General features: G+C 42.8%; 1 protein-coding gene across 1 annotated transcript in view; it reads right to left on the reverse strand.

Moving 5' to 3' along the window:
* Nucleotides 1-4,864: 4,864 nt before the first annotated feature.
* Nucleotides 4,865-27,128, reverse strand: part of IRF5 (interferon regulatory factor 5) — a 34,244-nt gene continuing 11,980 nt past the window's right edge. The window contains exons 2-9 of the mRNA XM_070754592.1: nt 14,896-15,110; nt 13,877-14,066; nt 12,529-12,575; nt 10,693-10,726; nt 9,846-10,178; nt 7,210-7,599; nt 6,294-6,412; nt 4,865-5,549 (exon numbers count right to left, since the gene is read on the reverse strand). Coding sequence (XP_070610693.1) covers nt 5,328-5,549; nt 6,294-6,412; nt 7,210-7,599; nt 9,846-10,178; nt 10,693-10,726; nt 12,529-12,575; nt 13,877-14,066; nt 14,896-15,069 — 1,509 coding nt within the window. The 5' untranslated portion in view covers nt 15,070-15,110 and the 3' untranslated portion in view covers nt 4,865-5,327. The remainder of the gene's footprint in view (nt 5,550-6,293; nt 6,413-7,209; nt 7,600-9,845; nt 10,179-10,692; nt 10,727-12,528; nt 12,576-13,876; nt 14,067-14,895; nt 15,111-27,128) is intronic.

Raw genomic sequence — 27,128 nt, forward strand, 5'->3', positions numbered from 1 at the left:
GACACCCCCACTGTAAAGGCCTAATTGGTCATTTACAATATGTGCAACAGGGTTGATATTTCTGGAGGCGTCTGTAATATGGCAAATGATTTAGCTTTACTAGCTAAGTGGTCAAAGCAATGGAAACTGCAGTTTAATGTTTCTAAATGTAAAATAATGCAAAAGAAACCCTTCAAGAAAACTAGCAAGTTCAGCAATCACCAAGGACCCCTTAGCCCTCTTCCTCCTCCTCCTTTCTCCAAACTTTTAGTACTGATGATGTCCCCTAGTTGGGTAATGAAAAGTTTGCAAGGAAACAACCAACCTCAGAGGTCACCAAGGAGCCCACAGTTGTCCTCCTCCTACTCCCTCCACTGAAGAGCCAGGGTGGTACAGTGGTTAAAGCGCAGCACTGCAGGCTCCCTCAGCTCACTGCTAGCTATCGTTCAGCAGTTCAAATCTCACCACCGGCTCAAGATCGACTAAGCCTTCCATCCTTCCAATGTGGATAACTTGGGGACCCTGATTGTTGGGGTTTGCGAGAGGCCGATTCTGTAAACCGCTTAGGGTTGTGAAAGCCCTCTGAAGAGGTATATAAGGCTAAAGGCTATCCTCTTCTCCTTCCTCGATTTCTTCCTCCTCTTCTTCCCCTCCTGTTTCTTCCGCCTCCCTCTTGTATTTTCCCTTCCCTTCCTCCTCCTGCTTCTTCCAGCTGTCCTGTTTCCTTCTTTCCCTTTTCTGTTTTCCTTCTTCCTCTTCCTGTCTAGCACTGCTGTTTTTCTTCCAGAAAAACATCTACGAGGAAACCCACCCAAGCTCCGACAATCACCAGGGACCCCCACATTTCAACCCTGAGCTACAAACATTCACTTCTCAAAATAGAAGTAATTAGCGAGGTAGCAAAGTTTGCGACAAATTGTTCCGGGTAGTGAAAAATGAAACTGTCGGGAGCTCCAGAATTGAGCAAGTGGTCAACAAAGTGCATTTTAACCTAAGCAAGTGCAAAGTTATGCACACCGGGGCCAAGAAGCCCAATTATTCCTATCAACGGATGGGGACCAAACTTTCTGAGACAACCCAAGAAAGGGATCTTGGGGTTTTGGTGGCTTGACCTCAATGAAGATGTCAACCCAGTGCGCAGCAGCAGTAAAGAAAGCAAATTCCACGCTTGGCCTGATTAGGAAGGGAATCGAAAATAGGTCAGCAAGCGTTGTATTGCCTCCGTACAAATCGATGGTGAGGCCACACTTGGAGTCCTGTGTACAGTTCTGGTCACTGCACCTCAAGAAGGAGAGAATGGAACTGGAAAATGTGCAAAAAAGGGCAACAATAATGATCAAGGAAATGGAGCATCTCCCTTATGAAACCAGGTTGCAAGGCCTCGGTCTCTTCAGCCTTGAAAGACGCCGTTTAAGGGGTGACTTGATGGAAGTGTATAAAATCCTGCATGGGATAGAAAAGGTGGATAGAGAAAAATTCTTTTCTCTATCACACAATACTGGGATGAGGGGCCCCTCCCTAAAACTCACAGGTAAGAAAGTGAGGACAAATCAAGGGAAATATTTCTTCACCCAGAGGGTCGTTGGTTTATGGAATTCCCTTCCAGAAGAGGTCGTGACAGCTGTCAGCCTGGAGAGCTTCAAGGCAGGATTAGGCAGATTCATGGATGCCAAGTGTATCATAGGTGGTTATTGAAACGGGTGTCCATGTGCCGCCTCTATGTTGGTTGAGGCTGGCAGGGTTCCCTTGGGTCCCATTTTTTGGGGGTCAGGGGAAAGGGAGGGTCTTGCCTTCTCTTTCTGCTCATCCCCATGGACAATTGGGGGGCTACTGTGGGACACAGTATGCTGGACTCGATGGGCTTTGGCCCCATTCAGCAGGGCTTCTCTTATGGTCTTATGTTCTAGTCCCTTTAAGCCGAATACCTGAGTAAGGTGGGAAATAAATACCCATTCCCTGTGGAAATAAAGACAAGCACATGCGCCACCTCCAAAAGGTTTTTCGGGTTGGGCAGTCCATTCGTTTATTTTGTAAAACTCTATCACCTTTACTTTCAGATAGAACCTGCAGGTGGAATCTCTGCAGATGTGGAAAAACAACTGGCACAGTGAGAAAGTGGGCTTGCTTGGTTCCATCTGCCATGACCCACCCAAATATATGTGTATGTGCGTATGAAGAATTGTTCTAAAAATGCAAGTTCCAGGTATAGTTATAAATGAAGAGGCAGTAGCCATCACAATCTCTGGAATGCTTAAAATTTATGTAAAACGACTAAAAATTACTGAGCTTTCATCAGTCCCTACTGACTTCACCGGAGTATTAAAATCCCCATTGAAGAGATGCTGGCTTTTATATAATGCTGCTCAATTTAGTCTGCACTCGTAACAGTCAGTAAGGCAGGGGTCCTCAAACCTGGCAACTTTAAGACTTGTGGACTTCAACTCCCAAAATTCTCCAGCCAGCATAGCTGGGAGTTGAAGTCCACAAGTCTTAAAGTTGCCAGGTTTGAGGACCCTGCAGTAAAGACTGGTGAAAGGTTAGTAATTTTTAGTAGTTTTATATACGGGGGTGGACAAAAAAATGGAAACACTTGACTTTTTGGCATCATCATGTTTGAACATGGTCAAATCAATCAAAACCTGACATTTTAATGTTTGTGTTTTTAAAGAGGCCAAATTGTTGGTGCTCGAATGGCAGGCGCTAGTGTAACAGGAAGTGCCCGAATGTTTGGCGTTTCAAGAGGTCATGTCTCAAAAGTATTGACTGCTTTGGAAAGAGAAGGGAAAATGTCCTCAGCCAAGCACAGGTCTGGTCAAAAGTCGAAGTTGTCTGAAAAGAGACCGTCGGACTCTAAAGCGAATTGTTAGAGCGGATCGCAAGACCACAGTTCCTAAAATCACTGCAGACCTCAATAGACACCTACAGAACCCAGTTTCCACAAAAACTGTTTGAAGGGAGCTTCACAAATCTGCATTCCACAGAAGAGCTGCAAGGTGTTTCCATTTTTTGGTCTACCCCCTGTATATACAGTGCTACCTCTATTTAAGAACTTAATTCGTTCCGTGACCAGGTTCTTAAGTAGAAACGTTCTTAAGTAGAAGCCATTTTTCCCATAGGAATCAATGTAAAAGCAAGTAATGCGTGCAAACCCATTAGGAAAGAAATAAAAGCTGGGAGGAGGAAGAAGAGGAGGAGGAGAGTCGCTGCCGAAGGAAGAAGGGGAGGTGAGGGGAATCAAAAAAATCCAAAACTTTTAAGGCTTAACAAAAAAAAGAGGGACTCTGAGGCAGCCCCCAAAGAAAGGAAAACACTCCCTTCACTCTGAGCTGCCCAGAGCGAAGGCAGCGTTTCTTTTCTCAGGGCACTGGCAGAGGTTTATTCCCTCTCCAAGCGCCCAGTGAAAAGGAAATGCTTCATTCGCTCTGGACTGCCAAAGCCTCCTTAAGCACCACCGAAAGGCTCCTCTGGCAGCCCAGAAAAGCCTGATATGTCCGGGATTAAAGGGGGAATGGCAGGAAACTGTCCCGGCCTTTGTGCTGCTCTCAAATTTCCTGGGAAATTTTTCCGGGCTCAGGTCAAGTATAAAATGGTTCTTAAGTAGAGGCAAAAAAAATCTTGAACTCCCGGTTCTTATCTAAAAAAGTTCTTAAGTAGAGGCATTCTTAAGTAGAGATACCACTGTATATATATATGTGTGTGTGTGTATAGATTGTTCTGAGTTTGGGTTTTACCTTGTGTAATATTTTGAGTGTCCATGCGACCTTTCGGCGAAATCACATTCGCCATCATCAGGCTGAAGTTGTTAGCTTCATGCCGATTTGAACATAGTTTCGCCAAAACGTCGCATAGATACTTGGTAAAACCCGAACTCAGAACAATCTACATACATATAGTGAAAATCTAAGAAAACAAATATATATTTGATTTTCAGATTCAGCAAAAACATGTGACATATATATATCCTACACGGGAAGAAACCCAAATATGCCAAGACTAATACCTGTACCTGTGAACATATGTATGTATGTATGTATGTATGTATGTATGTATGTATGTATGTATATATGTTCACGGGTACAGGTATGAAAGTCTTGGCATATTTGGTTTTCTTCCCATGTAGGATTCAGAGATTTTTAGCAGAAATCTCTGAATCCTACATGGGAAGAAACCCGAATATGCCTCTAGGCTACAGTATCCAATCCCTTCAGCTCTGTACCAGGGAAGGGTTACATGTTTTTTGTGTCGAATCATATCTCTCTCTCTCTCTTTCGTAGATTTTCACGGGTACAGATATGACGGTCTTGGTAAATTTGGGTTTCTTCCTGTGTAGGGTTTAGAAATTTCTGGCAACGTTTCGACAAGGTCCCACTCGTCATCTTCAGGCTGGTGCTTCTGTACTTGTTCTAGGGCGAACACAGCGAGACCTGAGCTGCCTTCCTTCTATAGCCACCAGTAGAAGGAAGGCAGCTCAGGTCTCGCTGTGTTCGCCCTAGAACAAGGACAGAAGCACCTGAAGATGACGAGTGAGACCTCGTCGAAACGTCGCCAGAAATTTCCAAATCCTACACGGGAAGAAACCTGAACATACCAAGACCGTCATATATATATATCCTAGTCTCTTAATTTTCAAATTCAGCCAAAATATGTTACACACATACATATATACATACATGCATATACATACACATGCATACACACACACACACACACATACATTTTTAGATAGTTTATGTAGTTTTAATTAATTGGATTTAGCTTATTGTTCCTTTTATATATTGTAAGCCAGCCGGAGTCTTTGGAAAGGGGAGGCATAGAAATCCAATTAATAATACTAATACATACATACATACATACCCGGTGCACTTCAAGGAAGCAAGGACAGAAATCCAGGGAAGAAATAATCATTTAACATCAATCCATTTGTTCTTGTGTTCACACTTCCCTCCTGGACCTTATTTAACCCTTGAACACATTTAAATGTTTTGATCGTGTCCCCCCTTTCCCTTCTGTCCTCCAGACTGTACAGATTGAGTTCATGAAGTCCTTCCTGATAGGTTTTATGCTGAAGACCTTCCACCCTTTTTGCAGCCCGTCTTTGGACCTGTTCTAGATGACCTCTAGGGTGCCCAGGTGCTCCTTTATAACATGCTCTGGAGGTCATCAGAAGTTTACAAGCGGAGCTGGGGGGCATCAGGAGACCCCCTCCTCAGGAATGGCTCAGTGGGGCAGGCGAAGCCAGCCTGATTTGGCACTTGGTGGAGTTTGTGTGCCCGGTGGGTACCGTCCAAATGCCACCTGATTGGCAGGGGGGAGGTGTCTTTGGGGATGGGGGGGGGTCTCTTGGCATCTCACTGCTGCATGCCATTGCCCCCGGTCTGCATTTCCCAGCTGGTGGGGCCCCCCTCCGGCATGTTTTGCTGCATTTGCCAGAGGTGGTGGAGTTCTTTGAATTGCAAGACCATTTTGTCTTTGAGATCCGGGTGCGAAATCTGCAGGCGGACACTGTCGGCTGACCAGGACAGTTCTCCGGAAAACATTTCCAAAAGGAGCCGAGCGGCTACAGGAACAACCTGTGTGGGGGGAAGAAAGGGGGGAGAACTGTTAACTTTAGAACCAGGGCAATAATAATAAATACTATGCAGAAGCAGATATGTTGACATTAAAATTAAATTGAAGGGGTCCAAAAATGTAGTAGGTAAAGCGAGTTGAATGCTTGGCTGCATAGCTAGAGGTATAACAAGCAGGAAGAGGGAGATTGTGACCCTGCTGTGTAGAGCGCTGGTGAGACCACATTTGGAATAATACTGTGTCCAGTTCTGGAGACCTCAGCTACACAAAGATATGGATAAAATTGAACAGGTCCAAAGACCCGGCTACAAGAATGGTGGAAGGTCTCAAGCATAAAACGTATCAGGAAAGACTTCATGAACTCCGTCTGTATAGTCTGGAGGACAGAAGGAAAAGGGGGGACATGATCGAAACATTTCAATATGTTAAAGGGTTAAATAAGGTTCAGGAGGGAAGTGTTTTTAATAGGAAAGTGAACACAAGAACAAGGGGACACAATCTGAGGTTAGTTGGGGGAAAGATCAGAAGCAACGTGAGAAAATATTATTTGACTGAGAGAACAATAGATCCTTGGAACAAACTTCCAGCAGACCTGGTTGTTAAATCCACAGGAACTGATTTTAAACAGGCCTGGGATAAACATAGATGCATCCTAAGATCAAATCCAGGAAATAGTATAAGGGCAGACTAGATGGACCAGGAGGTCTTTTTCTGCCGTCAATCTTCTAGGTTTCTATGTTACCCACCTGAACTGTGATCAGTTTTTTTTCTTTCGGTTTTTGATCCGGCCACTCTTCCCCAAAACAGAAGAAAATCTCGTAGGGCGGAGGCGTTGGGGTCTGGCCTTTCTGGAACATGATGAGCCCTGCAAGGAAGTGGAAAAATAAAAACGTGTCCCAGACGGAGGGGAAATGTCAACTTTTGGCCTTAGCTGGAAGGCAGCAGGAGGTGTGGGAAAAACAAGGCCAATTCAGGAAGGAAGGAAGGAAATAAATAAAAAATGTAGAAGGATAAGAAAGGAAGAAAGAAAGGTGGTAGATGGATGATAAGAAAAAAAAAGAAAGGTGGTAGGTTGATGATAAGAAAAAGAAAAAAGGGAAGAAAGTAAGGGTGGATGATTAAAAAAGGAAAAAGAAAGATAAGAAAGAAAGAAAAGTGGTAGATATATGATAAGAAAGAAAGGAACGAAAGAAAGAAAGGAAGGAAGTTGGTAGATGATAAGAAAGAGAAAGATGGTAGGTGATGCTTTGTTCTTTTCTATTTTATTCTGTTTCTATTCTCTACTGTTCTGGTCTAATCCATTCTATTCTTCATTCTGTTCTCTTCATTGTCTTTTCTTCATTCCTTCTCTTCTTCATTCTGTTCTGTTCTATTCTATTCTCTATTCTATTTTCTATTCTATTCTAGTATTTACTCTACTCTACTCTACTCTTTTCTTAAAGTCCGCCAAGGTTCACATGCTTTAACCAGGCCCGGTCCTGTCTACAACTTTTGAAAACGTCTCAGTGGAAGCCAACATGTTTTTCTCCCTCTGGTTGGCCCCAAGGAGAACATCCATCCACCACCCTTCTAAGGCGCCCTACTATGCAGAGCAGTCTCTCTCCTCCTCCTCCTCCTCTGTCCCAGGAGCCCCTGCTGCCCCTGCCGAAGACCCCGTCTCACCATTGAGGAAGCTCTCCAGGCTAAACAGCTTGACTTTCTTCTCGCGCTCGATGGGATTGGGCCCGCTCAGTTCTCCGGCACACGGGCCGGTCCAGAAGACTTTACACTGGCACAGCCGGATGGCGTAAATGTCCTGGCCTTGCAGCTCCAGGATCAGGCCCCGGTCCAGGTTGTCGAGGAGCTGGTGGGTGTAGTAACGCTGCTTCTCGTTGGGGACGGCCTCGGCGCTGGGCAGTCGCACCTGTTCCAGCGACACGGGCCCAAAGAGCTCCACCTGTTCGTGGGTGGGCGCCAGGTGGCTGTGGAAGAGGCGGCAGCCGTGCGGGTTGCTGATGGTCAGGGCTCCCACCGGACGTCCGCGGTACTGGAATTTGATTTCCAAGTCAGTCACTGAAGGAGGAAGAGGAGGAGGAGGAGGTGAGGCAGAGAGCTAAGGGTGAACCTGGGTTATTGGCGAGAGAGTCGCCGATGGGCAATTGGGGAGCAGAGCAGAGCATCTACACTTATCTACCACCTCATAGTGCTTTTCAGGGCCTTCTCTAAGCGGTTAACAGACTCAGCCTCTTGCCCCCCAGCAATCTGGGTCCTCCTTTGACCCACTTCGGAAGGATGGAAGGCTGAGTCAACCTGGAGCTGGTGGTGAGATTTGAACTGCTGAACTGCAGCTAGTCCTGGCCCTTCCTTCCTTCCTTCCTTCCTTCCTTCCTTCCTTTCTTTCTTCTTTCATTCTCTCTTTCTCTCTTTCTTTCTCTCTCTCTTTCTCTCGCTTTCTTTCTCTCTCTCGCTTTCTTTCTTTCTCTCTTTCTCTCTCTCTCTTTCTCTCTCTCTCTTTCTCTCTCTCTCTTTCTTTCTCTCTCTCTCTTTCTTTCTCTCGCTTTCTTTCTCTCGCTTTCTTTCTCTCTCTCTCTCTCTCTCTTTCTCTCTCTCTCTCTTTCTTTCCTCCCTCCCTCCCTCCCTATTTCTTTTGCAATAGCAAAATGCGCTGTACATGGGGCTACCCCTGAAAAGTGTTCGGAGACTTCAGCAAATACAGCCGCGCAAGCTATTACTCCAACTCCTGCATTACTCCAAATTTCTGCGAACTGCACTGGCTACCAGTCGGCCTCCGGCTGCAATTCAAGATGTTGGCTATCAATTTTAAAGCCCCACATAGGGCCAGGTTATTTATGGGACCGCCTACTGCCTCACACATCCCTGAGGCCAATAAGGGCCCACAGAGGTGGCCTTCTCCAGATCCCGTCTGCCAAACAATGTCGGTTGGCGAGACCGCAGGGAAGGGCCTTCTCTGTGGCAACCCCGACACTTTGGAACCAACTTCTGTAGATCTGCACTATCCCCACCCTGCCAGCCTTCTGGAAAGCTGTTAAGGCCTGGCTTTTCCTGCAGGCCTGGGGCCATGAATGATGGAGTGTGTGTTTGGTTTTTTAATGGCTGTTATTATATTATAATCAGAGATGGCCTGATACCATAATGGTCAGGTGCTACACTCCCGTAGCGATCTTTGCAATGCGCACGCAGTGTGCAGTGTGTTCCCAAAGTGCGCGCACACTCCGCCATGCAGAGTATGGTTTCTCTGCACAGCAAGCGAAATCTCACATGAAGATGTTCTCGCAAGTGAGATTTATCTGGACCAGGAGTCACTGCTCACAGTCACTCATGCCCTCATCACCTCGAGGCTCAACTACTGTAACGCTCTCTACATGGGGCTACCTTTGAAAAGTGTTCGGAAACTTCAGGTCGTGCAGAATGCAGCTGCGAGAGTGATCATGGGCTTTCCCAAATATGCCCATGTTACACCAACACTCCGCAGTCTGCATTGGCTGCTGATCAGGTTCCGGTCACAATTCAAAATGTTGGTTATGACGTATAAAGCCCTTCATGGCACCGGACCAGAATACCTCCGGGACCGTCTTCTGCCCCACGAATCCCAGCAACCGGTTAGGTCCCACAGAGTTGGCCTTCTCCGGGTCCTGTCGACTAAACAATGCCGTTTGGCGGGACCCAGGGGAAGAGCCTTCTCTGTGACGGCCCCAACCCTCTGGAGCCAGCTCCCCCCCCCGAGGTTAGAATTGCCCCCACCCTCCTTGCCTTTTGCAAACTTCTTAAATCCCACCTCTGCCATCAGGCTTGGGGGAATTGAGATATTCTTTCCCCCTAGGCATTTACAATTTTATGCATGGTATGTTTGTGTGTATGTTTTTTGCTTTTTAATAAGGGGTTTTTAGTGATTTCAAATTATTAGATTTGTTATACATTGTTTTATTGTTGTTGTGAGCCGCCCCGAGTCTACGGAGAGGGGCATCATACAAATCTAATTAATAATAATAATAATAATAATAATAATAATAATAATAATAATAATAATTTTCACATGTGCGAAAGCAAAAATTGCCGAAATCTCACTCACGGGCGTGTCCTCACATGAGATTTCGCTTGCTGTGCATGTGCAGAAGCCAAATCTTATGCTGATGGGCGTGGTGCGCCCGCCAGACATGCGTGTGACTGCGACAGCTTTGGAAGGTGCACCAATAGTGCCAAAGATGGCAGCCCTTCTCAATCAATAAATAAACCAACCTGCCCCGTCCCCACGCTGCACCTCCATAAAAGACACACATGCACAGAAGGGGGGGGCTTACGTGGCAGCATGTGGGGGCTGATCAATAAATTCGGGATGAACTGCTCAATGGGGGCTGTGGGACAGCCCCCCTCCGAGAGAGGCTCCAAGGGGCCCGGCATGGCCAAGGTCTCGGGCACCAGAGGCATCCGGCTCACAGGTTCACCAAAGTTGGGCACCGGAGGCTCCCCTCCCACCGCGAAGGCCCCCACGGGCGCTGGGGCAGAGGGCACAACAGGCCCCACCTCTGGGGGAGCCAAGTGGGGGAAGTTCCCATTGGCACATGAGTTGGAGTAGAGGGCCTCTCGCTTGAGCCACGGATAGGGCGGCAGGGGCTCTGCGACGTGCGATGGATCTGGAACGAGAGAACCAGTTAGAAATTCCATTCATATATATATATGTGTGTGTGGTGTTTGTGTAACATATTTTGGTCGATAATGAAAAGAAAGGGAGAATACTATATATCTATTTCTTGCTTATTTGCCTTCATCAGGTAGCCACGCCCTTATTGGGATTTGAACCTGGGGCCTCTGCCATTGTAATCCAGTGGCCTTAGCCTCTAAGCTACAGGCTCATCTCCTGCATCAGCTTGTACCAGGCAAGGGTTATGTGTGTTAGAATATGTTACCTTTTCCCCGAGTGCATTATTTTACATTTGGAAACATTAAACTGCAGTTTCCATTGCTTTGACCATTTATCTAGTAAAGCTAAATCATTTGCCATATTACACACGCCTCCAGGAATATCAAATATATACCTGGGTGACAAAAAATCACAGATAACCCTTCTCTGGAGCTCCTCCCAAGCAGGACAGATCTGAAACTATTCTTCCCTGCCCACCCTTTTTCTGGGTGCTGGCAAGAACCCACCTGCAATCCTTAGGGTGGGCATCATTTTCTGGAGCTGCAATCAAAAGGGAGGAAAAATTAGTGCTGGGAAATTGAGGCCATGCCGTCCGAAGGAGTGGTCAAGGTCCTGACGTAGAGAGAGGCTGAAGGACAAAGCCAGCTGTGGGTCTTCCTTGTTTCGTAGCTCTGGAATGGAACCTTCCTGAACCCTACAAGTCTACCATTGTTTAAGAGAGGAAAGCGTCGGCCGCGAGTAGTGAGAAGTCTGACGTAGCCTTTTTAGCCATTTTAGGAATCCCCCTCTTTCAGCTATCCGTCACGTTTGGAAATGCATTTATAAATGTACAGTATAAGTTTTAAAAAATGTAAAAATAATTTAAATAGATTTATTTAAATTTTAAGTGATAAATATCAGCACATTTATTTGAATTATTTCTCAATAATTAGTTAACAGAAGATATGACAGAGAGAGGGACATTGATTTCTAAATCAGCAAAAGGAGAGGGGTGGCATCTAAATCCAATAAATAAAAAACAAATAAATTATTATTATTATTATTATTAATAATAATAATAATAATAATAATAATTTAATAATAATTTATTAGATTTGTATGCCACCCCTCTCCGAAGACTGGGAGCAGGACAGATCTAAACAAACAAACAAACAAACAAACAAACCAATAAACATAAATAAATAGCTAACTAGCTACATCAGTTTCATCTCCACCAAACTTTACTTCTTTTCGTTCCGGCTTCCCATTTGTAGCAGATAATTTCATTTATTTAAATTTATTTCATTTAAATAACTAGTTACTATCTCTATATTTCTATCTATTTATCTATTTATTCAACCCATGTATCTATAATCTCTCACTCATCTATCACATTTGGGAATTTTATATATATGGGTGAAAATATAGGGTGGATGGAGGAATATACATATACTGTATCCATATATCCATATACATATATGTATACTGCTCAAAAAAATAAAGGGAACTCTCAAATAACACATCCTAGATCTGAATGAATGAAATGGTCTCATTGAATATTTCATTTGCACAACTATTCCATTTGCACAACAGCAGGTGAAACTGACTGTCAATCAGTGATGCTTCCTAAATGGATAGTTTGATTTCACAGAAGTTTGGTTTACTTGGAGTTATATTGTGTTGTTTAAGGGTTCCCTTTATTTTTTTTCAGCAGTGTATATTCATCCATCCATCCTTCTATATTTTCATCCATCCTTCCATCTAGTCTAGATAGCTTGTCAGTCAATTCTATTCTTTATCTATCTATCTATCTATCTATCTATCTATCTATCTATCTATCTATCTATCATCCATCCACCCATCCATCCTTTCATCCATTCATCCTTCCATCTATCTATCTACCTACATATCTATCTATCATCTATCTATCTATCCATCCATCCATCTATCCATCTATCTATGCAACCCTATGTATAAAGAAATCTTAATTACTTGAAAAAGAATTACACAAGCTTACTAAAAAGATTAGAATTCTCATTCTAACTATCCAGCCTATCTATTTATCATCCCTCCCTCTCTCTTTAAACCCAGGTCACCACGTGCCATTGAGCCACAGCGACAGAATCAAGCCTGCGGGTTTGAAGGTGGTCTCAGCTTGCAGCTGTGCAGAGAACCAAATTCTGCGGTTTGCCCAGGTGCTAAATCAAGATGCAGGGGATTCTTGTGTCTCTCGTGACCTCAGCCTAGCCCAGCATAGAAGGTCCCACCCACAACTCTCAATTCTGGTGCTACAAGGAGGGCAAAACAAGAAAGCACAACACCCACCGCCCCATAGATTAGTTAGGAAAACCCCCAGGTCTCACCTCTTCCTCTTCTTCACATGCTGCCACCTCCTCTCCACCAAAGGTCTCTAAAAGTTAAAAGCAGATGGTCACACGAGTGGGAGAAAAAGAAACAAGGAATACTATTATTATTTATTTATCATTATTTATTAGATTTGTAAAAGGAAAGAAAGAAAAAGGGCTGGAAGATTGGAAGAGAAGGGCGGAGAGGAAGAGAAGGAAGGAAAGGAGGAGAGGAAATAAAGAAAATGAAAGAGGAAGGGGAGGAGTGGGAAGGAAAGGAAAGAAAGGAAAGGAAGAGAGGAAAGGAGGAAAGGAGGAAAAGAAAGGAGGGATGGAAAGAGAGAGAAATGCCCTCGGCTCAAAAGGATTGGCAGGTTGCATAGGTCTTCCAGAACCTGCCTAACTTGTCTCATCAGACAATAATGAAGGGGAGGGGGGAAGAGCAGCGGGGGGAGGAAGGAAGAAAAGGAAGCAAGGAAGGATGAAAGGAAGGAACAAAAAGGGCTGGGAAGGAAGAAGGAAGACCGAGAAAGGAGGTGGAGAGGAGGAGAGAAGGAAGGAAGGAAGGAGAGAAGGAAAGGAGGGAGAGGGAGGGAATAGGGAAGAGAGAAGGGAGGGAGGACAGAAGGGAAAGGGGAGGGAGGGAGGATGGAAGAGAGGAGGGAGGAAAAAGAAGGGAATAGGAAAGGGGAGGGAGGAAAGAATAAAGGCTGGAAAATTGGAAGAGAAAGGCGGAGAGGAAGAGGAAGGAAAGGGAAGGAAACGAAAGGAAAGAAGGAAGAAAGGAAAGAAAGAAAATGAAAGAGGAAGGAGAGGAGTGGGGTGGGGTGGAGTGGGAAGGGAAGGAAAGAAGGAACGGAAATTAAAAGAGAAGAAAGGAGAGGAAAGGAAAGGAAGGGAGAGGAAAGAAAAGGAGAGGAGAAGAGAGGAAAGGAAAGAAAGAAAATGAAAGAGGAAGGGAAGGGGTGGAATGGGAAGGAAAGGAAAGGAAAAGAAAGGAAAGGAAAGGAAAGGAAAGAAGAAGAGGAAAGGAGGAGAGGAAAGAAAGAGAGGAAAGGAAAGGAGAAGAAAGGAAAGAAAGAGGAAAGGGAGGAGGGTAGTGGAGAGGAAGTATAGTGCAGTGTAGTCCTGAGTCATATGGATTGGGCAGCATAGAAGTCGAATAAATAAATAATAAAGGAAAGGAGAGAAGGAAAAGAGAGAGGGACGAGCAGAACTCCCTTGCCAGTATCTCTGCCACCTCTGGGGGGGGGTGTGCAGGTGGAGGTGACCCCTTGTGGTGGGGCAACAGAATCCAGGGGTCCCCATGCGACTTCACCGGTTCAGGCAGGGGGGCTACAATCAACCAATGGCATTGCAAAAGTACCTCCGTTGGGCAGGGGGGTGTCGCAGACCTCGTAAATCTTGTAGGGCTGCATCGGCGTGTCTTTGGTCCCGTCGTAGATGAGGCTGAACTCCCGGCTCTTGTTGAGGGCGCAGCGCAGGTTGGCCTTCCATTTGGCCGGATCCGGCTCATCCACCCCCTCATTGTATTTGCCGGTTTCTTTGGCCCAGGCCTGTCCAGGCGAGAAAAAAGAGCCTGAGATTTCGGAGGCTTCCCCTACGCAAAGTCACTGGGAGAGCAGGCAGGAAGTCAAAACATCTAGTTCCCACTGCTTTTTTTTTGGTCCTCCTGGCGCGATTCTGTTTCTCTTTGGAATTACAAAGAGTACAATACAATGAGTATAATTTACAACCATTACAGTTCTACAGCGGAATCATTGAGTCTATCATCTGTACCTCCATAACTGTCTGGTTGGGTTCTGCCACCCAACAGGACCGACACAGACTTCAGAAGAGAATCAGAACTGCAGAAAAAACAGTGGCTGCCCACCTGCCTTCCATTGAGGACCTGTAGACTGCACGAGTCAAAAAGATCTATATTTTCCTTTATGTACCCTGAGAGCATCTGCACCAAAGACAAATTCCTTGGCCAATAAAAAAATTATAACTCTAACTCTAGTTCTAATTCTAATTATTCTAACTCTAATTCTAATCCATGCACATAGACTTTATATATAAGATAATGTATATTTTTGTGTGCCTGTGTGTAATTGGTATGTATGCATATGACATATATACATAGGATTAAAGAGTGCATTTTGGATGTTCAGTCATAGTAAATAGAGAGGGAAATGGGATCTGTTGGAGGTGAAGAGAGGCCAGGCACCCTCACCCTAACCCTTGACGTAAGTGACGTCAAGTTGGCCACCTTTAAGCCAGTCACATTACCGTCAAGCCACTCCCACCTGGTCACATGGCTGTCAAGCCACACCCACAAAATAAGCCACACCCACAATGGGGTAGTAAAAAAAATTGCAGCCCTTCGCTGCTCTGGGGCGTCACCTTGAAGATGGTGTTCTCGTCATCCTGGCATGGCACGTGTCGGGTGGCGTGCCGCCAGGGGATGCAAAACTGCTTCTGTTCCGGATCGACCCAGCGCAGGCCCGGGTACAGGCCGCTGTTCACCTGGGCCACCAGCCAGGGCTTCAGGCGGATCCGCCGCGGGTGGGGGTTCATGGTTCAGCGCCCCCCACCGCTCCCCTCTCGAAGGGCCTGGCCTGGAAGGAGAAGCCGAGAAGGAATTAGAAGAGGAAAACAGCAAAGAGTGTTTAATAATAATAATAATAATAATAATAATAATAATAATAATAATAGTAAAGAAACAGACGAAACAATCAATCACATACTCAGCTGCTGCAAAAAGATCGCACAGACTGACTACAAGCATAGACACGATGCTGTGGCACAGATGATCCACTGGAACTTGTGCCGGAACTACCACCTACCAGTGGCAAAGAACTGGTGGGATCATAAGCCCGAAAAAGTGGTCGAAAATGAGCAAGCAAAACTACTGTGGGACTTCCGACTTCAGACTGACCGAATTCTGAAGCATAACACACCAAACATCCTGATTGTGGAGGAAAAGAAAGTATGGATCATCGACATCGCAATCCCAGGAGACAGCAGAATTGAGGAGAAGCAGCTAGAGAAATTTGTGAAATACGAAGATCTAAAAATCGAGCTGCAACGACTCTGGCATAAGCCAGTGAAAGTGGTCCCAGTGGTACTTGGCACGCTGGGCGCAGTGCCAAAGGATCTCAGCGGACATTTGAAAACCATCGGAATTGACTAAATCTCCATCTGTCAATTGCAAAAGGCCACTTTACTGGGATCGGCACATATAATTTGCCACTACATTATGCAGTCCTAGGTGCTTGGGAAGCGCCCGACTGGTGATTAAATACGAAATCCAGCATAGTGATCTCGTTTGCTGTATTGTATTGACATAATAATAATAAAAAATAATGATAATAAACAACAACAATAATAACAATAGTAAAAACAATAACAGTAACAACAATAATAGTAACAACAACAACAGAGTTGGAAGGGACCTTGGAGGTCTTTTAGTCCTCGAGACCCTACACTACTTCAGACAGTTGGTTATCCAACATCTTCTTAAAAACTTCCAGTGTTGGAGCATTCACAACTTCTGGAGGCAAGCTGTTCCACTGATCACTTGTTCTCACTGTCAGGAAGTTGCTTCTCTCCTTGTTTAGTTTCCACCTATTGCTTCTTGTTCTACCCTCAGGGGCTTTGGAGAATAGCTTGACTCCTTCTTCTTTGTGGCAACCCCTGAAATATTGGAAGGCTGCTGTCATGTCTCCCCTAGTCCTTCTTGTCATTAAATAGACATAATCAGTTCCCGCAACCGTTCTTCGTATGTTTCACCCTCCATTTATCCCCTCATCCTCTTTGTCGCTCTTGTCTGCACTTTTTCTAGATATCTACTCATGTTGCCACCCTGTTTCTCCCCCAAATAAGACATCCGCTGATAATTAATTTTATAAATTAATTAATTAATTAGATTTCTATGCTGCCCTTCTCTGCAGACTCAGGGTGGCTCCCAACAGAAGTGAACACAAAAAACATATACTGCTCAAAAAAGAAAAGAAAAAAAGGAAACACTTAAACAACACAACAGAACTCCAAGTAAATCAAACTCCTGTGAAATCAAACTGTCCACTTTGAAGCAACACTGAATGACCATCCATGTCACAGGCTGTTGTGCACATTCAACCTTGTACAGAACAAAGTATTCAATTAGAATATTTCATCCATTCAGATCTAGGATGTGTTCTTTGAAGGTTCCCTTTATTTTTTTTGAGCGGTATATAAGACATCTAACTTAAAAATACTGTATATTGTAAAACCCCAATTCTTAAAGCCTATCATCCACTTTCATCTTGTTATACATTATACCAGTGTTTCCCAACCTTGGCCACTTGAAGATATCTGGACTTCAACTCCAAGAATTCCCCAGCCAGCATTTGCTGGCTGGGGAATTCTGGGAGTTGAAGTCCAAATATCTTAAAGTGGCCAAGGTTGGGAAACACTGCATTATGCATTCAATTGTCGGTTGGGGCTAGTTGCTAAAACTCAATGGCCCATGAAATAAGCCCAATTGGGCTTTTGAGTGCATGGCTATAAGGCTAAGTGCTTAGAATAGAATAGAATTCTTTCTTGGCCAAGTGTGATTGGACACACAAGGAATTTATCTTTGGTGCAGATGCTCTCACTGTACATAAAAGAAAAGAGACATTTGTCAAGAATCAGGAGGTTCAACACTTAATGATGGTCGTAGGGGTCAAATAAGCAATGAAGAAACAATCAATATTAATAAAAATCTTAGGATACAAGCAACAAGTGATAGTCATACAGTCCTAAGTGGGAGGAGATGGGTGATAGGAATGATGAGAAAAAACTAGTAGAAATAGAAGTGCAGACTTAGTAAATAGTTTGACAGTGTTGAGCAGAGTGATGGTGGCATTTGGGGAAATAACTCTTCTTGTGTCTAGTTGTCTTGGTGTGCAGTGTTCTGTAGCGACGTTTTGAGGGTCGGAGTTGAAACAGTTTGTGTCCAGGATGTGATGGGTCAGTCAATATTTTCCCCGCCCTCTTTTTGACTCGTGCAGTCTACAGGTCCTCAATGGAAGGCAGGTGGGCAGCCATTGTTTTTTCTGCAGTTCTGATTCTCCTCTGAAGTCTGTGTCGGTCCTGTTGGGTTGCAGAACCGAACCAGACAGTTACAGAGGTGCAGATGACAGACTCAGTAATTCCTCTGCAGAACTGGATCAGCAGCTCCTTATTTTAGGGTTAAAAAAAATATAAGACGGAGTCTTTTTTTCAGGGAAACACAATATGCACACACACACGCACACAAATATCTATTTATATTTATTTTATATTTTATATTGTTTTTCTACACGGCTGGGCGCAGGGCCAGAATCACTTTCTGCCGAGATGGGCGGCTGTTGATGTTGGACGAAATGATAAATAAACATAAACACCCGCCCTTTTTTTCCTTCTAATGTGGCGATGACTGATCGCCCTGGATGTCGCAACGCCTCCCATTCTGGTTCCGCGGGTGTGACCACGCCACCCACGAGGCAGAGGGGCCGGCCGGGCTTTCAACTGCTCCGTCGCAAACCACAGCCACGTGCTAAGGAGCGCCGACCCCAGTGGCATTCGTCTTCCACAGAACAAGGGTTCATTTGGGGGCGCTCGGCTGCTCCGGCCGCCTGTTTCAGCCATGCTCCCAAAAGCGACAGGTGAACCAACCTGTGCAACTCACCAGCTTCGGATGCATTGCATTGAACGTAGACGAATAGAGTTGCAAGGGAGCTTGGAGGTCTGATACTCCAACCCCCTGCTCAAGCAGGAGATAGCGAACCTATTATACATAAGTGCACCAGTCTGCCTTCCGTCCCCTGTCCAATTGTCTCTCCTTATCTCATATATCATATATCTTTTCTTCCTTTCATATATCTTCTTCTCTACTTTTATATCTTTTCTTCCATCCTTTTCTTTATATATAGTACTACATGTCTATTCTCTTCAATATGTATTGTGTGTTGAACAAAATAAATAAATAAATAAATACATAAATACATAAATATTATCTATTTTATTAAAATAAGATTAAGTGTAGCGTGTTTAAATGTATATAAGTTTACAAAATGCAACAAAGCTCAAAAGAAAAATATGCAAGATTGTACCAATGCAGAACTACTTACTGTATTTTTATTTTTATTTTTAATAATAATAATAACAATAATAATAATAACAACAACAATAACAACAACAACAACACCAATAATAATAGATTTGTATACCGCCTCTCTTCACAGACTTGGGTTCACAACAATAATAATAACAATGTGCAATGTAACAAATCTAATATTTAAAAGAAAGTATCTAAAAACTCATCATTTAAAACGATACAACACAAGCACACCATACATAAAATTATATTAGCCTGGGGGAGATGTCTCAATTCCCCCATGCCTGGTGATATAGGTGGGTCTTAAGCAATTTACAGAAGACAAGGAGGGTGGGGGCAGTTCTGATCTCTGGGGGAGGTTGATTCCAGAGGGCCGGGGCCGCCACAGAGAAGGCTCTTCCCCTGGGGCCCGCCAGACGACATTGTTTAGTCGACAGGACCCGGAGAAGGCCAACTCTGTGGGACCTTATTGGCCGCTGGGATTCGTGTGGCAGAAGACGGTCCTGGAGGTATTATTATTATTATTAGTAGTAGTAGTAGTAGTAGTAGTAGTAAATGAAAAATTAATGAACTTTTTTTTTTTAAATGCAAACAAGAACTGGTGAGACTATAAAATACAAAAAAACCCAAAAAACCCAAAACCCACCATAGAAAATGAAAGAGCTCAAGTGTTCTCTGGCTTCAGACTTCAAACAGACAGGCACCTGCCACATAAGACCTCAGACTTAACAATTGTCGATAAGAAAGACAAAAATAAAAAAAAAATAGGATAGCTGATGTGGCAATACTTGGAGAGAGCAGAACAGAAGAAACCTAGAAACAGAGAAGATTGATGGCAGAAAAAGACCTCATGGTCCATCTCGTCTGCCCTTATACTATTTCCTGTATTTTATCCTAGGATGGATCTATGTTTATCCCAGGCATGTTTCCATTCAGTTACTGTGGATTTATCAACCACGTCTGCTGGAAGTTTGGTCCAAGCATCTACGACTCTTTCAGTCAAATAATATTTTTATTGAGAGAAAGAACTGGAGGAGATTGCAACATATAAAGACTTACAAATAGAAATAGAGCGACAGTGGCAAAAGAAAGCAAAGGTAACACCAATAATAACTAGGTGCAAACTCAAAACATCTGGAGGAACATCAGCACTGACAAATTCACCACCAGTCACTTGCAAAAGGCAGTTTGATTTTGAAGACCTTACATCCTGCGGTGGTAACATTTAGAGATCATCAAATAATAACATATAACGAGTCTACGGAGAGGGGCGGCATACAAATCTAATAAATAAATAAATAAAATAAATAAACATCTGTCTATCCCAAATCCTTGGGAAGAACTCAAGAATGACCAAGCCAGTCCGAACACCTGGCCGACTCTGCAATCACTCATAATGTTTGCCATTGGCATTGACAAAATCAGTCAATTGCAGAAGGCAGCTCTGACACTGAACAGTTTATATCTTGCGATGTTATAACTATCACACGTCCACATCGCCCTATTCCCGGTTCTTGGGAAGGCCTCTCAAAAGGTGAACAAAAATGCAAATCCAATATGAACATCTTTAAAGCAAGCATGGGTGGACTTCAACTCCCAGAATTCTCCAATCTATCCATCCTAAAACATGCTGGCTGTGGAATTCTGGGAGTTGAAGTCCACCCATCTTAAAGCATACTCACTCTAGAGCAGGGGTAGCTAAAGTTGGCTCTTCTATGACTTGTGGACTTCAACTCCCAGAATTCCTGAGCCAATCATGCTAGCTCAGGTATCCTGGGAGTTGAAGTCCACATGTCATAGAATACCCTATGAGACTAGACTTTCAATCCTGGGCCTAGAAAGCTTAGAACTAAGACGCCTTAAACAAGATCTAAGTATTGCCCACAAGATCATATGCTGCAATGTCCTGCCTGTCGGCAACTACTTCAGCTTCAACCACAACAACACAAAAGCACACAACAGATTTAAACTTAATATTAACCGCTCCAAACTTGACTGTAAAAAATATGACTTCAGTAACTGAGCGTGGAACTCATTGCCGGACTTCATAGTGTCATCCCCAAACCCCCAACACTTTACCCTTAGATTATCTACAGTTGACCTCTCCAGATTCCTAAGAGGTCAGTAAGGGGCGAGTACAAGTGCACTAGAGTGCCTTCCGTCCCCTGTCCTATTGCTCTCCTATATCTCCTATACCTTTCTTCTATTCCTATATCTCTTCTTCTATTCTTTCATTGATATGTTCTATTACTATATCTTCTTTTCTATTATTTCTTAGATATATTTTACTATGAGTATCTCCTCTATAACCTTCATCATGTATTTTACTATGTGTACTGTATATAGATATATATCCACTAAAACCCTTATTGTGTATTGGACAAAATAAATAAATAAATAAAAAATAAATAAAATAAGAGCCAACTTTGGCTACCTCTGCACTAGAGAATTCTGGGAGTTGAAGTCTACCCATCTTAAAGCATACTGGCTGGGGAATTCTGGGCATTGAAGTCCACCCATTTTAAAGCATATACACTAGAGAATTCTGGGTTTTAAAGTCCACCCATCTTAAGGCATGTTGGCTGGGGAATTATGGGCATTGAAGTCCTCCCATCTTCAAGTCCCCAAGATTCACAAGCATCGGGCCAAACCAACAGCTGGTCTTCTTAAAGAACCAACAGCATGATTCAAATCTTGTTCTTAACTGGGCTACGACCGAAAAATTATCTCCCCGCAAGCAGAAAGGGGAAATTTTGCCCGAGCCCAAAATTCCGGTTCAGCAACTAAGCAAAAAGCCGGTCGTGAGAGATGTAAATGCCTCAGGGATCAGCCCAAAAATGCTCAACCTTGAAACCCAGTTAGGGCTTCTACTGATACTGCCGCTAATTACACAGAACTGGGACTTTTCCACCATTAAGTTGCTTTCCACTCCTTAGAGTTATGGATTGTCACTCTCACAACTTGTCTCGATGTACACACGCACACTCCGACAAGCAACGGTCCCCGGGCAAAAGATCCCGACTCGGGATGGGAACCCTGAAGCAGAGATTCAAAAGAATCTAGAAATCTTTTTAGATTTAAAATTTATTTATTTATTGGAGTTGTATGCCGCCCCTCTCCGTAGACTCGGGGCGGCTAACAACAACAATAAAAACAGCATGTAAATCCAATACTACAACAACTAAAAACCCCTTATTTTTAAAACCAATATTTTATTAAATATTTAATTTAATTTAATTCAATTCAATTTATTAGATTTGTATGCCGCCCCTCTCTGAACATTAAAAGAACATTTAAGACATTAAAATACAAACTTTAAACAAACCCTGTAAACAAAACATTAAAACCCAGAAACAAACGAAGAAAAAAAGAAAAAAAGAAAAAAATACATTAAACCTTTATAACCCTTACACGATGAATTGCATTGCTGTTGTATTTCCCTGGATGCACAAGTTAAACTGTATTTCCTCTACAGTTCTCAATTATCAACCTATTTAACTATTAATTAACATCACCTCTTATCATAAGAATCTAAAAATCTTCCCCTCCTCCTCCTCCTATTATTGTTGTTATTGTTATTATTATTGTTGTTGTTGTTGTTATTATTATATTATTATTATATTATTATTATTATTATTTGTTTCTTCTTGGAGAAAAACGTATATGGTGGCAGCACAAAGTACCACAAAGGAATCAATTTGTACTATGTGAAACTGACCGATTGAGGAACCAATTCTGGGCAAGTAAGAATAAGGTTCAAAACTCGCTAGGTTAGAGAAATGGGTTTGAAGTAACGGGAGGAAACAGGACTGGGCCGGAAAACAAGAGATGAGCCAGGCGTGTGTGAAGAAAGGCAAGTGCAGTTTTTGGCTGCATCCACAGAAATCGAGTTCCCAAACCATGGGGAGGAATTGGGATTCTGGAGTTGCAAAGGACCTCAGAGGGTTAGGGTGATTTTGGGCCAATCACCCAGGAGACGGTGAGTTCTAGTCCCATGTTAACCCTGAAAACTAGATGGGTGACTCTGGGCCAATCACCGGGAGATGGTGAGTTCTACTCCCACTTGGGCATGAAAGCCAGCTGGGTGACTCTGGGCCAATCACCAGGAGGCAAAGTTGGCTCTTCTGTGACATGTGGACTTCAATTCCCAGAATTCCTGAGCTACCATGATTGGCACAGGAATTCTGGGAGTTGAAGTCCACCAGTCATAGAAGAGCCAACTTTGCCTACCCCTGGTCTGAAAGAAATAGCGAGACTGACTTAAAGTCACCCAGCTGAGTCGTATAAATGGTGCAGGGTTGGGTCTTGGGTGGGTTCTACTTACCTTGCCCATCGGTTGGAGTCCTAGTGGACAAACATTGAAATAGGAGCCAGCCGTGTGCAGCAGCTGCCAAAAAAGCCAACACAGTTCTAGGCTGCATCAACAGAGAGATAGGATCAAGATCACGTGAAGTGTCAATACCACTTTATAAGGCCTCGGGAAGGCCACACGTGGAATACAGCATTCAGTTTTGGTTGTCACGCTGCAAAAAGGATATTGAGACTCTAGAAAAAGTGCAGAGAAGAGCCACCAAGATGATTAGGGGACTGGAGGCTAAAACATATGAAGAACGGTTGCAGGAACTGGGCCTGGCTAGTTTAATAAAAAGAAGGACCAGGGGAGATATGATAGCAGCCTTCCAATATCTCAGGGGTTGCCACAAAGAAGAGGGAGTCAACTTATTCTCCAAAGCACCTGAGGGTAGAACAAGAAGCAATGGGTGGAAACTAAACAAGGAGAGAAGCAACTTAGAACTAAGGAGAAATTTCCTGGCAGTCAGAACAATTAATCAGTGAAACAGAAGTTGCCTCCAGAAGATGTGAATGCTCCAACACTGGAAGTTTTAAAGAAGATGTTGGATAACCATCTGTCTGAAGTAGTGTAGTTTCCTGTCTAAGCAGCAGTTGGACTAGAAGACCTCCAAGGTCCCCTCCAACTCTGTTGTTGTTGTTGTTGTTATTATTATAAGAAGAAGAAGAAGAGGAAGAGGAAGAAGAAGAGGAAGAAGAAGAGGAAGAGGAAGAAGAAGAAGAAGAGGAAGAGGAAGAAGAAGAAGAAGAAGAAGAAGAAGAAGAAGAAGAAGAAGAAGAAGAAGAAGAAGAAGAAGAAGGAAGAAAGCTAGCACGCAACTCAGTAAGGGGAAAAAAAACAGGCACTTGTTTGCAAGTGTGCAAAATGGCACACTTCCTTCCAAGGTTGGCTTCATCCCTTTGGGCGTGCAAGAGGACGAGCCAGTTTGACAACTCTGGGCTCCCTTTAATAACAGCCCTGTGCACACTGATGTCTTGTTTATTTGTGGGTGAAGCACTGCAGGGTGCCCCTTCCGACAAGCAGCTTCTTGCAGGGCGCTTTCTCTATGGCACATTTATTATTTGTTTGTGCAATTTATATTTGCTGCCCGACACCGGGCATCTCACAACGTGACAAAAGGTTTTGGGGGTTTGGGGTGCGTCCCATCGCATGGCCCTCAAAAGCAAAGAAAACTCCAAGTCCAGACATTGGACAAGTCCAATTAAACTGCTGTACTTTATGGCTCAAAGCTCCTATTGTAAAGGATACCACAACGGTAGCAAAAATTGAACTGTGCAGAAATGAATAGATTGACTTTGAAAATGAAAAATAAACAAGGTTCTGATTATTATAAAATTTGGGGGAGGTTTTATGACTGGATGGAACATTAAAAGATAAATAGTTATTAATACTTAGTTATTTGGGGGAAAGATGAGATAAGAAAATTGAATTAAAATATTGTTAGCCAGATGGGAAGATGAGAACTGAGGGTCGCACTATACGACACAAATTTACTTATTGATAAGAATTTAAACATATAGAATTTTGTGATATAGTTTATGTGATATATGGTAAGAAGTATTCTTTTTATTTTAGATATTTTAGATATGTATGACTGTAACTTGTTGCTTGTATCCTAAGATTTTTATTAATATTGATTGTTTCTTCATTGCTTACTTGACCCCTGTGACAATCATTAAGTGTTGTACCTCATGATTCTTGACAAATATCTATTTTCTTTTATGCACACTGAGAGCATCTGCACCAAGACAAATTCCTTGTGTGTCCAATCACGCTTGGCCAATAAAGAATTCTACATATTCATATATAGAACCTCTAGTAATTATATGATGATACTGCAATAATTAATTTAATGTAGAAATGGAAAATTTGAACTAAGATTGATGTATCAGAGAGTTTGATATTGTTTATACCGATGTAATGTAATCTTTTAGTGTAAGGTGGGGAAAAGATTGTTATTTTGAGGTTTTCCATTTGATAATGTTGTATAAGCTCTATAGAATGTTTTTTCCCCCTTTTTAATGGAAGAAAGATAAGCCTCCATTGAATGATTAATAGGAAAAGAAAAAAATTATATGTTTTATTCTAAGCATGGATTTAGTCTTTGTACTTATGTATTGCTTTTTATTTTATGTTGGAGAAAAATAAAATTTGTATTTGAAAAAAAAAAGTTAAACTGCACATGCAGCTTTGGGTGTCTTGCACGTCTGTGCAAAGCCCATAAAATCATCTGCTACAACATCCTTCCTGTCAACGACGACTTCAACTTCAACCACAACAACACACGAGCACACGACAGATGCAAACTCAAAGTAAACCGCTCCAAACTTGACTGCAGGAAATATGACTTTAGTAACCAAGTAGCTGATGCCTGGAACTCACTACCTGACTCTGTAGTATCATCTCCTCACCCCCAAAACTTTACCCTTAGACTGTCTATGGTTGACCTCTCCCGATTCCTAAGAGGTCAGTAAGGGGCGTGCATAAGTGCACCAGAGTGCCTTCCGTCCCCTGTCCTCATGTTTCTCTCTTACTAGGATCACAGTCAGTGTTCCCTCTAATTTTTTGGGGGGTGGGCGGAAAAGTATAGTGTCTGAGCGGCAGTCCCTTTGGGACTGGGTGGCACAGAAATAATAAATAAATAAATAAACAAACAAACAAACAAACAAACAAACAAACCAATAAAAAACCCACCCTGTTTTGCCTCAGAGAATTTCAAAATAAAATACTGTGCTGTGTGTCTATAACAGTGAGCTCATAATAGGGCAACTCTATCGATATATCAAAATGCCACTTAAATAGTTGAGCTAGTTTCAAACTAGATTTTGATTTTCTTTCTCTCTTCCTTACTCCCATTCTTTTTCTTTCTCTTTTCCTTCCTCTCTTTTTTCTATCTGTTTCTCTCTCTTCCTCTCTTCCTCTCTCTCTCCTTCCCTCTCTCTCTTTCCCTCTCGGCTTCTGGGCAGGTTTGGAAAACTCTGAGTTGATGGTGATTTTTAAGTGAGCGATTGCTCACTGCTCAGCTTAGAGGGAACTATGATCACAGTGTTATTTCTTTCTCTACCACCAATATGTACTTGACCAAATAAATAAATATAAATAAATAGATAAATAGATATAAATAGATAAATAGATTTTATTTATTTATTTATTTATTTATTTATTTATTTATTTATTTATTTATTTATTTATTTATTTATTTATTTATTTATTTATTTATTTAGTACAATACAAATTGAAAGTTACAGAGAATAAAAATATGTAGCAGTAAATATCAGGGAAAGGATAGAAGAAAAGATATGAGAATAGAATACGTCAATGAAGAGTAGAGGAAAGGATATATGAATGGGAGGAAAGATATATAAAATATAGGAGAGACAATTGGACAGGGGATGGAAGGCACACTAGTGCACTTATGCTCGCCCCTTAGATAGATAGATAGATAGATAGATAGATAGATAGATGATCGATCGATAGATGATAGATAGATAGATAGATAGATAGATAGATGATAGATAGATAGATAGATAGATAGATAGATAGATAGATAGATAGATAGATAGATAGATAGATAGATTCAAGGGTGGTTGGATTTTGTTCACTTGTGGCGATATAAGGATGCTGGGTTAACTCCTCTTTTGACGCCGGCCCTGGATTCTGCCGTTCCTTATCTGACATAGAGATCCTCCACCCCTCCAAGGAAATGCTTTTCTTTTTCGTCCTCCAGAAAGGGAGACAACAAACCCCACAGCTCTTTGGGGTTCCGTCTCCGAATTATGACAGGAGACCCGAAAGGAATCTTTTTACGAAATGTCCAGAGGTTCAACTTCCAGGAACTGAAAATCCAGACGGCTTCGATGCTGGGTGATGGTTTTTCCTGTTAGGTGTCTGAGTCATGCTGTGAACTTTCTTCTCGAAATGAGGAAAGGGGCAAAGAAAGGGGAGAAATGAAACTGAGTGGCCCTCAAAATGCAGTGGCGGTTGCAGCTGGTACGGCCCAATCTTTCTCTCTATTTATTTTATTTATTTATTTATTTTGTCCAATACACAATGAGGGTTTTAGTGGGTATATATCTATATACACATAGTAAAATACATGGTGAAGGTTATAGAGGAGATACTCATAGGAAAATATATCTAAGAAAGAAGAGAAGATAAAGG

The sequence above is a fragment of the Erythrolamprus reginae genome, chromosome 6 (genome assembly GCF_031021105.1).
Source record: "Erythrolamprus reginae isolate rEryReg1 chromosome 6, rEryReg1.hap1, whole genome shotgun sequence".
NCBI lineage: Eukaryota > Metazoa > Chordata > Lepidosauria > Squamata > Dipsadidae > Erythrolamprus > Erythrolamprus reginae.